Source organism: Crocodylus porosus, unplaced genomic scaffold, assembly GCF_001723895.1.
Source record: "Crocodylus porosus isolate Cpor-Errol unplaced genomic scaffold, CroPor_comp1, whole genome shotgun sequence".
Lineage (NCBI taxonomy): Eukaryota > Metazoa > Chordata > Crocodylia > Crocodylidae > Crocodylus > Crocodylus porosus.
This window is the reverse complement of record NW_017728924.1, coordinates 5,542,181-5,556,519: the sequence shown is the minus strand read 5'-3', so window position 1 is coordinate 5,556,519 and position 14,339 is coordinate 5,542,181. Positions and strand designations below refer to the sequence as shown.

At 40.5% G+C, this 14,339-nt stretch overlaps 1 protein-coding gene across 3 annotated transcripts in view; it reads left to right on the top strand.

Annotated features, from left to right (window-relative positions):
* AFF2 (AF4/FMR2 family member 2) overlaps positions 1-14,339 on the top strand; it is a 524,595-nt gene that overhangs the window by 501,271 nt on the left and 8,985 nt on the right. For all 3 annotated transcript variants that reach the window (XM_019540274.1, XM_019540273.1, XM_019540272.1), the window contains 6 exons: positions 2,008-2,147; positions 2,762-2,825; positions 6,682-6,818; positions 10,596-10,667; positions 11,033-11,126; positions 13,611-13,660. In XM_019540274.1, coding sequence (XP_019395819.1) covers positions 2,008-2,147; positions 2,762-2,825; positions 6,682-6,818; positions 10,596-10,667; positions 11,033-11,126; positions 13,611-13,660 — 557 coding nt within the window. The remainder of the gene's footprint in view (positions 1-2,007; positions 2,148-2,761; positions 2,826-6,681; positions 6,819-10,595; positions 10,668-11,032; positions 11,127-13,610; positions 13,661-14,339) is intronic.

The window sequence follows — 14,339 nt, the reverse complement described above, 5'->3', positions numbered from 1 at the left end:
CAGACTAGTCAAGCCCTTATATCTATGCTCTGAAACCATCAGCCAGGCAGGCTTGGTCACAACCAGTCCTCTGTCCTCCACACAACTGACCACACTTACTTGCATCAAGCTCACGTGGACCAATCAGGGTCCTTTTGTGCCTACTTTCCCCACGTCCCATCAGTTAGGCCTATGAGGACTTGGCTTCTCTCCTCTCACAAGCTTGCACACTTCCAGCTCCTATCAGTGAGGTTAGTTTGTGTAGTTCATAAACTTTCAACAATAACATGAATAACTGGTAAAAAAAAATACCCGAATTCCAATGTTCTTTTAAAAATCTCCCCTGCTGGATCAGTCCTCCTTAGGGACCAGCTATAGACATTGGTCAACAATGAAAAGATTGTCTGCTAAGGAAACATTTTAAAAATGTATGAAGAGACAGCAAGCAAAAAACACATGGGAAATTCAGTGGGCATTAAAAAGCAACCCAGTGAGAAACTCCACACTGATTGACTACCTAAATCAGTGATTTTCAACCAGGGTGCCATGGTCCCTTGATGTGCCTTGAGATCTTTTCAAGGGTGCCACAGGGCCTCACATGATGTTAGCTGTTAGGTGTGCAAACATGATTCTCACAAGATAGGCCCAGAGATTTCAAATAAGAATCCTATAGTGTTAAAAATATTAGGACCTGTTGTGGTCTTTCTGAGTTCTTTGCAACAGAATAGCTCTGTTATATTTCTGTATCCAAAAAAGAAAGAGAGTGAAAACAGCTGGAATTTTCTGAGGGGGCGCTTTGAGGCTACAAGGTTGAGAACCATTGACCTACATTAAGGGAAATAGGAAAATTATGCCTCATTTCAAGCTAATTTTAGAAAGCAGCCCTAATATGGAATTGCAAGCAGGTCTTCGCTCAAATACAAGTTTTGAATTTTAACCAGCACAAGAGTGGGCATCTTAGGCCTAAATTTTTGCAGTTTCCCATATCATGGAAGATCTCCAACTTCATAGCATAAAAATGAAACATCCAAGTTGTAGTGTATAAGTGACAATAGCCACACAAAATTATTCTCTCAATCCTATTACTTTGTGATATTATTGTGTTACTAAAAGCCATGAGAGTAATTTATGTTCGTTCCACCAATATCAGTGCCAAATGAACTGCTTATATCAGTAAATAAAAGGTGCTGTGTTAACACTAGGAACACTTCCCTCTTCGGTTCCAGTTTCTCCAGTCAGATTTATGTGCGACTTAGCCAGTGAAATATCTACCATTTAAAACTTCTCTAGAATAATGAGGGGTTGCATACCCCAGACATACCATAGTCATAGCTTTTTCCCCCTTTTCTCGGTGGAGTCGCTTTTAGGAGGTGCGTCTAGCATCTCACCTATGTATCTTGAGATGCTGCTACCACAATGGCGGCACACCAGTGGCACAATGGCAGCACAGCTCCGCTTGATTCTGCCTGCAAATCTTGTAAGACATTCATGTATATACTCAAATCTCGCGAGCGTTTACATATATACATGAATGACGCACATCTCGAGGGACATTCTCAAGTCCGGTCCCTAATAAAAAAATCACGTAAATGCAAGATGCGTAAGTTGGAATCGTGTAAATTGGGGTCTACTGTGCTGAAAGCACCTGTTGTACTATGCAGCTCTAGCTTTACTCAATCTAGGATACCATTCCTAATTCCTTATCTTCACACTCCTCCATGCTCTTAAAAAATGCCTCTTGTGAGTCATACTCTGTAGCATCCATGCTGATTTTAGACCTTTCCAAAAACATGTCAGTGAGGTCATGCATGTTAGCAATATGTAATCACAGTGCTTAATTTGTTCCAGTGGGTTTGCATCAGAAGGGAAACTATGGTGATTTGTGTGGTATCTGGAGTGTAAACGGGTACTTGAATTTTAGTGTCAAACAATATGAATCCTGTCTTTCCTTGTTTCGTTTCAATGCTTGTCATTCATTAAAGGTGCCTCTATCCAGCTTAAAGAACTAACAGAAGTCCTTTCCCACAGGAGGAAGAATCACATAATAGACCAGCAACAAACACACTCCCAGACACCAGCCATCTAGAAACAGACATCTGGTGTGCAATGCCTCCATTGTCCAATGGGAATTCTGAGTCAAGAAGACCTAAAATAACATTTGATGATGCGTATGTAGTAACAAACAGCCCAGTCACATCTGATGGGATTTTATGTAGATGTCCAGTAGATGCCTTTGTTGAATGTGACACAAACTTTTGGGATCTTCACGCAAGTGAAATTCCCATTTGGTTCAATGGGAAATCGTACCTTGAGATAAAGACAGCATTGGGCCCTTGGCAGAGATATTCCTACTTGATGCTGCGTACGGTTTTACCCTTTACAAATGAATTGTTGTCACTGATTAATGAAGATTCTTTTGAGAAATGTTTTCAGATCATAAATGTTGAATTCCAGGGTAATTCTTCTCTAATTTTTTATTTTAGCTCTTCTAATGGAAACTTATTATAGTTAATTGGTTTGAATTATTTTTCCTTTTCTTCTGTTCAGCACACATTAATGGCCCCTCTGGGCTGCTGTTCTCTGCAGCCAGCTATTTTACATTCTGCTCACCTATCGCAGCTTTACCTTCAGTAGCTCATCCTAATATCGGAATGAGATTTAAGCAAATAATTGGGCAAATATGTCTGAATTGTTCTTAGAAGCAGTTGGCACTTGTTTCAGGTGATGTTTGTCCAACTGCTTGACATGAAAGACCTGAAAGAATTATCTTTGTCTTTTCTAGGCTTCACAATGCAGACTATTACATGCAAGAGGCTAAGAAGCTAAAGCACAAAGCGGATGCACTGGTAGGTTATCAAATATTTTTTTTGTCCTTCTAGTCTATTATTGAATTATGTGTCTTGGACAAAGTTACGCATTGTGGGCATTATTTGGAGCCCACCAAAGCCCAAAAGGAGCCTTTCTGTTGACTTCCTTGAGCCTTGGATCAGGCTGCATATAAATCCAGAGCAAATTCAAGGCTGAGCATGGGGTATTTCCCAATGCTGTGCACATATAACCAAGGTAGCTGTGAGTTGTGTACTGGAAACCACATCACTGCAGTAGCGTGAGTCTCTGCCAAAGTTAAGTAGCCCTGCTGGGCGAAGGGTTTAGCTTAGGCAGGCAGCCTCACGTAAGTGGCTCCACTGCTTCAGGTAACTGAGTTAGCCCTTTCTCAGAGCCTCTAGTGTCCCTGTACTTCATTCCCCTGTGCCATGTTGGCATCCCCACTGTTGCCAACCCCAGGAAGGTGGGCTATAAGCACGTGCCAACTCTTGCTGTGTGGGAGATGGGATTTTGAGATTTCTAATTTGGAGACATTGCGAACTGCGAACTGAGATTTCTAATTTGGAGACAGAGACTCTGAAAACACATTAATTTCACAGTCCGTTTTCACAAAACGTGACAAAGAGACTTAATGTTTCATTTTAATTTCAACTTTTAACATGTTACATTGTGCTATAATATTCTAATATAGTATAAACTGGAAATAAAAACAAAAAGTCATTTTTGTCAGAACAAGAAGTCAGACTCTTTTAACACTGTCAAAACTTTTTTCCCTTTTCTGAACAAAATGAAATTCCTGTAAAATTCACCCAATCTGTCGAACCGTTTTGATTTTGACATAATCGTGTCTTCTGATGGATGATGGTTTCATCAAGGTTTCTCTAACTAGCACTCCTGCCCAGCCTGAAATTCCCACAATATAATTCTTTCACTGTAATACAGTGTTTGGGTGCCTATAGACGTGCTCCGATGTGCTCTAATTAGAACACGTTGGAGCAGACTCGTTAATTAGAACACTCCAATGTGCCTCACCTTCATGTGTATAAGCCCCCACACATTTCAGAATGGCTGCATGGGCACTGTAAAGCTCATTGAACAAGCTTTAGATAAAGCACACTTGCAGGCATTTTGAAATGCACAGGGGCTTATACATGTGACAGTGAGGCTTTTTAATTAGAGTGGCTCTCTGGGAGCCATGCTAATTAAACCCACTGTCCCAACTTCCGAGTACATGTATAGACACCCTTTGATCCTGTCTGCCACTGCATGTAGCACAGCAGCTCCTTTAGGACGCCTTAGTGGTACTTGACTCGCTTCTTTAGAACAAGATCTTTATATCATACAGTTGAGCACGATCTCTCAACTTACCCATACGCAAGTTTGAATAACTGGATTTCAGGGACTATTTTTACCCTTTTTAAGGTCATTTTTTTGCCCACAAAACATGTTATTTGGCATCAAGGAATCTACCTTTCATGCTTGCAAAATAAGCCTGACAAACCAAAAAAATAAAATAAATAGAGAGAGAAATCGTAGTCTGGAAATGCTGCTGCTTCTGCTGCAAATGGCAAGAAGGACTGGGGACCTGAGTCCACCAGTTTCAGTCGGCCCTGTTCCTCTTCCTGATTCAGGGGCAATAAGGGCCCCAGCGTGTTTTTCACAGGGCTCCGGCTCTGGCTGTTGCCAACCTCCCTTGACTGTCACCGAGCTAGAAGTCATACCTCCTGACGTGCCTGTTTAGAGAAGGTGGCCCCTGCTGATTGCTTAAGACTGACTCAGTAGAGCATATTCAGTCACAATGCTGACATCTATATGCAGGGAAGGCTTGCAGAAGCAGACTGACAACACCTCCTGCAGCTGATTGACCTTTAAGGAAAACACACATGGTTCTGGCATAAGCCTGCCTGCTCAACGCTAGCAAATATTTACAGGCTCAAGCTCATGATGGTCTCAACATGCTATGTCAATCCACTTTTCTCCACAGTCTGATTCACTCAGAAAGTGTTGACCTGTCTTCCATCTTCTTACCTTTGACTATGCCCTGCAGAACTAGGGGTGTTGCTCAAGCAGAACTAAGATGAAAAGGCATTGCACATCATGTAGTTGCCAGCAGGCAGGTCTTTGCTGTCACATGTAGTTTGACACCCCAAGTGCTCTTACTGGAATGCCAAGCCAGCCACTGGGATATAACTTGTTGGCAGCTACAAATGCCCATGAACTCCGTCTTGCCTTTTCTTTCCATTATTTAGGTTTTACATTTTTTTCTCCCGGTAGAGTTGCACACACATTATCTCCAAGTGACACATGTACCATGCAAAATGTGGCATTGCTTGTCCTGTAGAACCAATTACTTCTGGTTACTTGGGGCTGATGCAACAAAGCATGCAAAATTGAAAGATCTGTTGTAGTGACAGGGAGGCTAATGCGCATGATCCCTACCAGCGGCAAGCAGTTTTAACCAGATATGTGGTAGCAATGTTTCTGGCCTTGCACCAAGAAGGGATTCCTGGCAAAAGTGAGGGCATTTGGAATATCATGGAGTGCCCCAATAGAAGCACATCATTGCCTGGAACAACAGGAAGGGATCACCTAACTACAGGTTGGGAAGACTATCTTTGGAACAACTGGCTGCAGTCAGTAAGCAAGAGACTGTGGAGACCTTGTTCTACCTTCATATATACCCCTGCAAAGGCAGTATATTTCCACAGCCTTCATTTCAGTCACCCTGCATTTAGATCAGTATATGTGAGATCAGAATCATGTCCCCTGACTTTATCACCATCAATTTGCTAAATCACTTCAGAGCTAGATTCAATTTCTATAGTATATGGAAAATGAAGACCTGAAACACGGTTTTGGCCTAGATGAATTCTGGGGACTGATTTGCGGCATGCAGAGAGGCTCAGATGGGTTGCCATCCATTTCTGACTATATGAAGAATACCGTAGGATGAGCAAACAGACACATTGTATTTTGTTACCAGGCTGAATTGTGCACAATTAAGAAGATAGGGTAGAAAGCAGCATTAAAACTTCCATGACCATCCCTTGTGTGGAACATTTCTGGTGCAGAGAGCTAGTAATGGTAGGCACAGGGTAAAATACACCAATATCTTTTACTGTTGTAGAGCTCTACGAATACATTGTTATAGGAGTCTGCCATTTTGTGAATGGAAAACATACGCAGATGCATCAACAATATTTTGATAGAGACATATGTAGACGCTTTAAACAGGCCTGTGCTATATTGATTCTTTTACATTAAGTGCAGTATTACATCCGGCTATCAAAAATTGAAAACGTTAAATACTATTATGAAATACTTACTGTAAAAGTGTCATAAAAATATTCATTCCGCATAAAAAAGAAATCAGTATTTCTAAGTCAGTTTAATCACAACCATTATCAGGGCTACAACCTTTTGCAATAAAATTCTAGTAAAATAAAATATTTAGCAGCACTCTATTTTTTACCTTTTCTCCTATTTCAGTGTAACCTAAGTGAGGCAACTTCTGGTTTTTTCTGTCAACATTCGCAAGGGAGCATCACGTTTATTCCATGACAAATGGCAGGAATTTGTTACTTTAATTCTTGCACAGCAGTGTTCAAACTTAGTCCCATGTATTGAAGGGGCAAAATGGAATTGCTAAAGTATGCACCAACTCCCATCCTCTGCTGGTGTATATTGGTGCAGTTCCATTGAAGTCATCAGACCTATGCTGATTTACATGGATCTAGCCCAATGTTATGTTAAACCTGGCTTAAATTTATTAAAATATTCATCCTTAGCATCAGTGTTGCTTTGTATTACATTGTGCTCTATCTACCTGGAAATAAAAGCCAAAGCATCTTCTTGATGGTGTCATTCCTATTTCAGTTGGAGAAGTTCGGTAAAGCAGTGAATTATGCTGATGCTGCCCTCTCCTTCATTGAGTGCGGGAATGCTATGGAGCGAGATCCATTAGAAGCTAAATCTCCCTACACCATGTACTCAGAGACTGTGGAACTCATCAGGTTAATGTCCTTTCTGTGATCATTTTCATAATCTCATTTCAGTCATAATTAGAACCTGCTATGTTTTAAAAAATATCATTTCAACATATTAATGATTTGTCCAAGGCATCTTCATCTCAGAAGTCATCATAATTAGTTCTTGCCATTTTATTAATGTCATGGAAAATTTATAATTGATGGACACTGCTTTTATAAATTATCCCCTTTAGAGGTTATAATGTGAGTGTTATAATTTGCAATATTCATAAAATTAAAATTGAAATGTAGTGGGTGGAAGTAAAGTATAGTAATTTCACAGTTTGGCAATGACACTTGTCTTTTAAAAGGTGTAGTTTTATAATTCAAAACATTAAAGCGAGTCTATCAGGATTTCTATTTCAAACCCTGTTTTCCAGAGGTTTATAACTTCGCTGTAAAAAATTGTTCCAGGCTGGAACTTGGCATATAAGGTCACAGCCAAAGAGCAAGTTTTTTGCATGTATTGTATATACTATGGGGGGGTGGGGTATATGTGTATGTGTGTGTATATGTGTGTGTGTGTGTGTGTGTGTAGTTTTTTAATGTTAAAGGAATGTGCAGTGACTAAAGTCCACTGAATTCATTTTTAATACAATTTTGCGCACTCCTAGTCCAGAATATAAATGACAGCCTTTGGCTAATGTTAAGACGCCTGAGTTAGTTTTTGAAAATCAGCTCCTAGTTTCTATAGCTGCCTTGTAGTATGGAGTCCATAGCTTAGTCTGCTGAAGAATTAGTGGGCCAAATCTTGCTCACTTGACTCACACAAATAATAATCCCATTGAAATAAGTAGGACAAGATTTACTGTTGAGTAAAGCTAACAGGATTTTGCCCTGACTCTCCTCTTGCCTACACCAGTTTTATCCTCACATATCACCAGTGTTGCCAGTGCAGCCATTCCTGATCTACACCAGCGAGAGTAGCACTGCAAAGTGTTTACTTTTTCTAGGGCATAGTTTTATGGGAGAGATCCCAGCGTGTCGGATTAGCTATTGGAGTCTATCAAAAAATAATGCGTGTTTTACATTTTGAATAAGTAGGTATTTACATAATAAAATGTATCAGATCTGAAGGAGCTGTAACTCCCAGGTAAATAATAAGCCTGTTAAATATTTAAAAATATGTATTTACATATTACATTTGTGTCAAAGAAAGAGATTACACAGCAAGTATGATGTTCACACAACACTGAGGATCTAAGTAAAACTCTCAAGGGCCCTGAAATTAAGAATCCCTGCCTCTTCCTCCATCTCGATTGTGCCTAAATTTTGCGGGGTGCCTTACTATATTGTCCTATGGGCAACAGGACATACGCACAACATGATAGGGAAGGGTATAGGCCAGAATTTCCTTTTCTTTAAACACTGTGAGCATTATTTCATATGTAAGAAATATTGTTTTGGAGAAGCAAAGCTGCATGGTCCTTCCTGTCCGTCTATCTAATTCACACTAGTGTTTAGGGCAGTGCTTCTCAACCAGGGTGCAATGGCACCGCGCTGTGCCTTGAGATCCTTGCAGGGGTGCTACAGGGTGCCAGACCCTTCTAGCACTGTTAGGTTCACAAACATGACTCACAAGATAAATCCAGAGATTTCAAACAGAAATCCACAGTTGTGTCTTTCTGAGTTCTTTGCAACAGAAAAAAATGCTGTATATAGGCAAAAAAAAAAAAGCATAAAAATTAAGAGCTGGCTTTTCCAAGAGGTGTCTTGAGCCTATGAAGGGGTACCTTGAGTGTAAAAAGGTTGAAAACCACTGCTTTAGGGGTACAGTCCTATCTATGCTCACTGAAGTCCCTGGCAACCCCCCTGTTAATTTTAATGATGCAGGATCAGAGGATACTCTGCGCAAGTAAATTAATAGCACTCCATGCTGACGGCCATAGTTGATGCTCCTGATCTTAATCCTTGTTCTGAGCGTCACCAACTTCCTTACCATAAAAGAAGAGTCTCCGCAGGCTGCTGGCATTGATATTCATTTTTAAAGCTGGGCCCCTGTTAAGATTGGGTTAAGTCAGGAATTGCTTGATGAAGTACTGTGACCTGGGCAATCTGCAAGGTTAGACTAGATGATCTAATGGTCCCTTTGATCCTTCAGATATATGAATCCATGAATGATAAACCATCGCACATGGAAGATGACTAAACTCTACTCGCTTGCCCATGGTTTCCAATTACTCTGAAACTCATCAACTCCTCAGCTGGATTCCTTTAAAAATAGGGGGTGTTGGGGAGTACTGCACCAGTGCATATTCATCACTTAATAGTAGAATATCAGTTTGGATATGCACAGGGCCTGATTTTCAAAAACTGTTGCACAGCCAGCAATTAAGTGCCTAGATTGTGTGCATGGTTATCCTGACTGCCCAAGTAAATCAAGTGACTGCACAGGTAAATGGCAGGTAGCTTCTCAGCTGGCTGTTTGCACTTGCAAATACGCAATTTGTATATGCCACCTTGGGAGTGAGCGTGCAAATTAAATGCAAAAGAGTGCACCTGTGTTTTTTAAAAAATGTGGCCCTTAATGTTGCCGTGTTACCAACAAAAAAAAAAATATTTATGACTTTCACTCTCATGGCTAGATAGATAGACCCTCATTCTCTCCAGCCCATTAATTAAACCTGCTCTGAGACGTGCGTATCCGCAGCAGACGTTTATTTGTGAAAACAAGTGGAGCATCTCAACAACTCAGGATGTCAGAGGCCTGGCTGCCAAAGACATTTAGAGTAATTGTTACACCCCAATCCCTATCTTAGCGCTGCAATTCCTGAAGAGAAACACATCTTGGTGTTTGACTAGCTTCATTCAGTGTGACTAGAGGTAAAACCCCAATGCAGAGGGAGATAAGGTGCTCTCGGGTGCTGCACTGTAGAGCCGCACGTGGATCTGATGGGAGGGTAGCGCACGGTGAGCAGGGTAAAAGCAGAACAGCCTGTCTGCACTCCATTACCTCCTTGCAAATGAGAACTCATCAAGACTGCCCGGATACCTTAAAACTTTCTTATGCAACGCTGAACCCTATTACTTATTCTAACACAAGTACCTGTGAAATTGCATTAAGGTTCAGAACAATGATTTTATGCGATGAATTGATTTTCAAGAGACTAAATGCAGGGAATGGTGTGCTCAGTTAAAGTAAAAAAAAAAGAGGAGGGGTGAAGAGGGAGAATAAGACTACTCAATCATCCAAATGTTGGACGGCAGCAATTAAACAGCACAGGAACACAAAATATACAAGCAGCATAAATTAATGGACCTGAGAACTTAAAAAGCTGTGAACATGACCTTTCCTTTATTTAGTACCCTTTTCTTGCATAAAACATTTTAAAGACTTTCAAGAGGCATTTATGAGTGGGATTTGGGAGGTATTCTTCAAACTCCATAGCCTTAGACATAAAACCAAGCTCTATGTGTGTGTGTGTGTGTCTTCAGTACAAACAGGCCTGAGCCTTCGGACTTTGGGCCAACTCTTGTTGCAAGTAAAGTCAGCGCTCACCTCGGTTTATCGGCTGTAATAGCGTTAACACACTCAAAAACATTTCACCTCATTGGCCCAGAAAGTGGCTTGATGATTTACTCTACTCTCCAAACTTTAAGTGTTGCTTTCTGTTGAATCCCATCAGCGTAGAGCATTGTGGTCAGTATTTATTGTCGTTTTAGAAGTATATCCGTCTGCGGCAGTTATTGCTCAAAAGTGTCACCAATTTTCCTTGAAGCATCTTAACACCCAATTTCCTCTCTCCTCACTTTTCTTACAAGGTATGCAATGAGACTTAAGAATTTCACAGGTTCATCTGCCACAGAAGGAGACAAGAAGTTGGCAGTTTTATGGTGAGTCCCATTGCAACCATGTAGAAGCCACTAAAATCCTGAAGGGGGACTTTAAAAGTACTGAATTACTTAAGCAGCTTACACAAGATCATTATTCTTGTTTTCCATTAAACTATTAAAGGATAACTAATGGATTTCTTCAGCAGCTGACTAAACATTTATTCTTCTAATTTATACTGTTATCAAGATGGGATTTTAATGCTCTTGCCCAGTTTTTTTATTTTTTTATTTTTCTCCATTTGCTTATATTTCACAATCTAACCTTAGAACAGAAACTGCAAAATATAGATCAGCATTTTTTTTTTTACAGTTTATAGGTTTCATTAAGCAATGGAATTAACATAATCCTTTCCTAATTACCACAGCTACCGATGCTTATCACTTCTCTACTTGAGAATGTTTAAACTAAAGAAGGACCACGCTATGAAGTACTCCAGATCTCTGATGGAATATTTTAAGGTAATCTCTGTTCTGTTTAACTTGTATTCACACAGAATGAGATTCACCCCAGCCTTAAGGATTCATTGCACCATTTATCCTCTTCAATGGGAGACGTGGTCAGGCTGACTATACGGAGAGGACAAAAGTTGTTTCTCTTTTTTATTTAAAAAAAAAACCAAAGGTTTTCTGACCCACCTACACTTCACAGGTCTAGCTCCAATCTCACTTTTGCTCCTCCTGCATTTGAAGAAGCCCATGCAACTTTAATGGCGTTTCTCCTGATTCAGGGCCTGATTGAAAGCCCCTTGAAGTGCTTGGACATTTTCGACTTGACTTCAATGAGCTTTTCACCTTGTCTTGCATAGGTGCAAGTCGCATCAAAAAAAGACCCAATGTTTATTGGCTCAGGATCTTCCATGAGATGCGTGCCACTTACTTTGGCCTCAACCCAGGCCACTGTCTCTTTAAAGGTGGCTATAACAGAAATCATATGACAGCTTACATTCAGCAGTAGGCAGTGATTTTTAAATTTATTTCTTAAAAACAAAAAAGACTTGGGGCCTGATTCTCTTTTATGGGGAGGCCACTTTGCAGGACGGTAGTTGCATTAGGGACATTTAAATTGGATGTATACATAGCAGTGTTGAGAATCGGGTCCAGATTTTGAGAAGCAGTTAAAAAAAACTCATCGTGCTTTTTTCAGGACTTCAAATCCCACAAAAGAAACATCTTGGGTTGTGAATGCTACTGTGTATGTAAGGAGGACTAATGTAAATTGTATACCAGAAATATGCAATTTAAACGTTCAGGATCTCTTTATCTGAAAGGTCTAGGTGGATTACATTTAAGACAGGAAAATGTTAATGAAAATGTTGGTGTTGTACTGCTACATAGTACGTAAGTGCTCTTAGTCTTTTGTATACATCAATGACAAGCCAGAATGCCAGGGCTTTCAACAGGTTAGTGGGGGGAATGTGAAGCCTTTTATGAAACAAAGGTGGATGTTAAGCAGATCTGTTGTCTATGCTGACATTTTGCACGGTTTTCAAGGTGAAAGGCAACTTCCAAAGTCTAAAACAGAGTTGGACGTGAATTTTTTGACAGCATTTTTTCATCTGATAACGAAATTTTGACAAAATGAAATGCAACATTTAAAACATAAAGCAAAATATCTGGGGAGGATTTTGGAGACTTATAGTTTTTGTCCTAGGAAAAAATCTTGGAAAGTAGCACAAGATGGAAACACTGTCTTTCACCCAGCTCCCATCTGCAGCTCCCTCCTGACAGTCAGGATTGCTAATGTCAAAGCTGCTCTTTCATGGTTTGAAGATCTTCCAGATTGCTTAATAGATCCCTTTGCACACACCGTCTAATGCAAACCATTCCCTCCAGCATTCAGTTTTTAACTGGGAAGCAACTGAACCGTGCAGAGAACAATGCAGGCAAAAGCCAGTGTCACCTACTGGACGGTGCAATCCGCTTTGATCCATGCGTTTTGGAAGTTAGAGTTGCAGTGTAGGTCCAGAGAAAAAGGTCGGCTTCTCTTTCCAGTTACCACTGGCTCTCTCTGTGATCTTGGGTGGGCACTTAACTCCTCTGTGCCTCACTGAAGCACTCTTTGAGTGTAAAGACGGTGTTAAAGTAGCCAAGTGGACATGCTAATAATAACACTTCACAGGGATGTCGTAACATTTAATTGAATTATCATAATGCACTTTGAAACCTTTGCAGCAAAAGTGTTATGCAGAGTGGTCACTCTTAGAAACTGGCCACTTGCCTTAGATAACCAAGACCCTCATTTTATCACTCATAAGGGGAGCTGGCAGTAATTGGTACTCTCCTATCTTGAACAAGGCTGGCAAAATCTCGGCCTTATCATTTGCTTGTTCTGTTTTTTGTTAGCGTAGTATCTTGTGCAAAGTGCTGTCCAAACACCAAAGGGGAGATGGATAAGAAAAGTGTGTGTGTGGGTGTGTGTTCATGTACACATGCATATGCACTGTATAAAAGCAAGAGGATTTGGTTACATCCCTGCAGTAAGATTTTCTTTCCCTCTTTCTTTGTAGAGAATTGTATTGCACTCGCCTATAATATATAGGATCCCATCAACACCAAGCTTCTTTTTCTATTGAAAGACTCACCAATCCCCCTGAAAGTGAAAGGCCTGCTGCACTTTATAGAGCGTATTTTGCAGAATACATTTTAGATAAGGATAATTAAGCCACTTCTTTATGAACTGCAACTGATTTTACTGGAGCTGTTTATCTGATATTTCATCAAGTGACTTTCATGCTCCTGATTGGATCCTACCAATTATCCAGCCAACTATTTTATTAAGAGACTATTATGTCGGGCTGATATTCTGTATGCACTGTGGCTTCTAAAACAAGAAGTGCCAACTGTTGCTGTAATCAGTATTAATGCACTTTAAATCTGACTCGCATCTTCTGAACAGGGAACAAATCATCTCCTTTATTTGTTTCTTGGTTTTGTTTCTTGCAGAACACTTCAAAAGCCTCGCAGGTCCCCTCCCCTTGGGGTGGCAATGGAAAGTGAGTATTTGCTGCTACCTACCTCTGCCAAGGGCATGAGTGATTAGTGGTGGGGGGAGTGTTTTGTTAACCATCAGCTCTTGGATTATGCATCCGTCTTCCATAAGTTACAGTCATGTTTCAGTCATGTAGAAAGTCTGAAAAGCTGGTATGAGCTGCTACCAAATTCTCTGACAACTTGATCTTTTAAGCTGAACGAGGGTGATAAAAATATCTGTTAATTAGATAGCAAGTACCATGTCATTTCAGGAAGTCAAAATAAAGTCAACCTCCATTGCAATGATTTTTCAATGATTTGTTCCGTAACGAAAGACCAATGAATGTTTCATTGATATACAGTAAGTGCAGTTTAATAAAACTGAAGGCATAATAGTGGTGAAAATGGGAAGGCACTTAATCAACCAATTATCTGAGCCTTTATATTAATGCTAACCTCCCCCCCAACCTCAAATATAAAATCACAGTAATCTAATTATGATCCGATGTTCAGTGAAGCCGCGTTACCATTGCACCCTTACTGTAGCACATGATGTATATCATACTTGATGAGCGTGCCTGCGCCTTGTCCACAGAGCTCCCGGGAAAGCACGGCCCACCCACCAATTCCCACATCCCCCGAACCAACCCTGAAAATGAGGCGACAGAGCTGCCCTGGAGGTGCTTTGCTGCACTTTCAAAA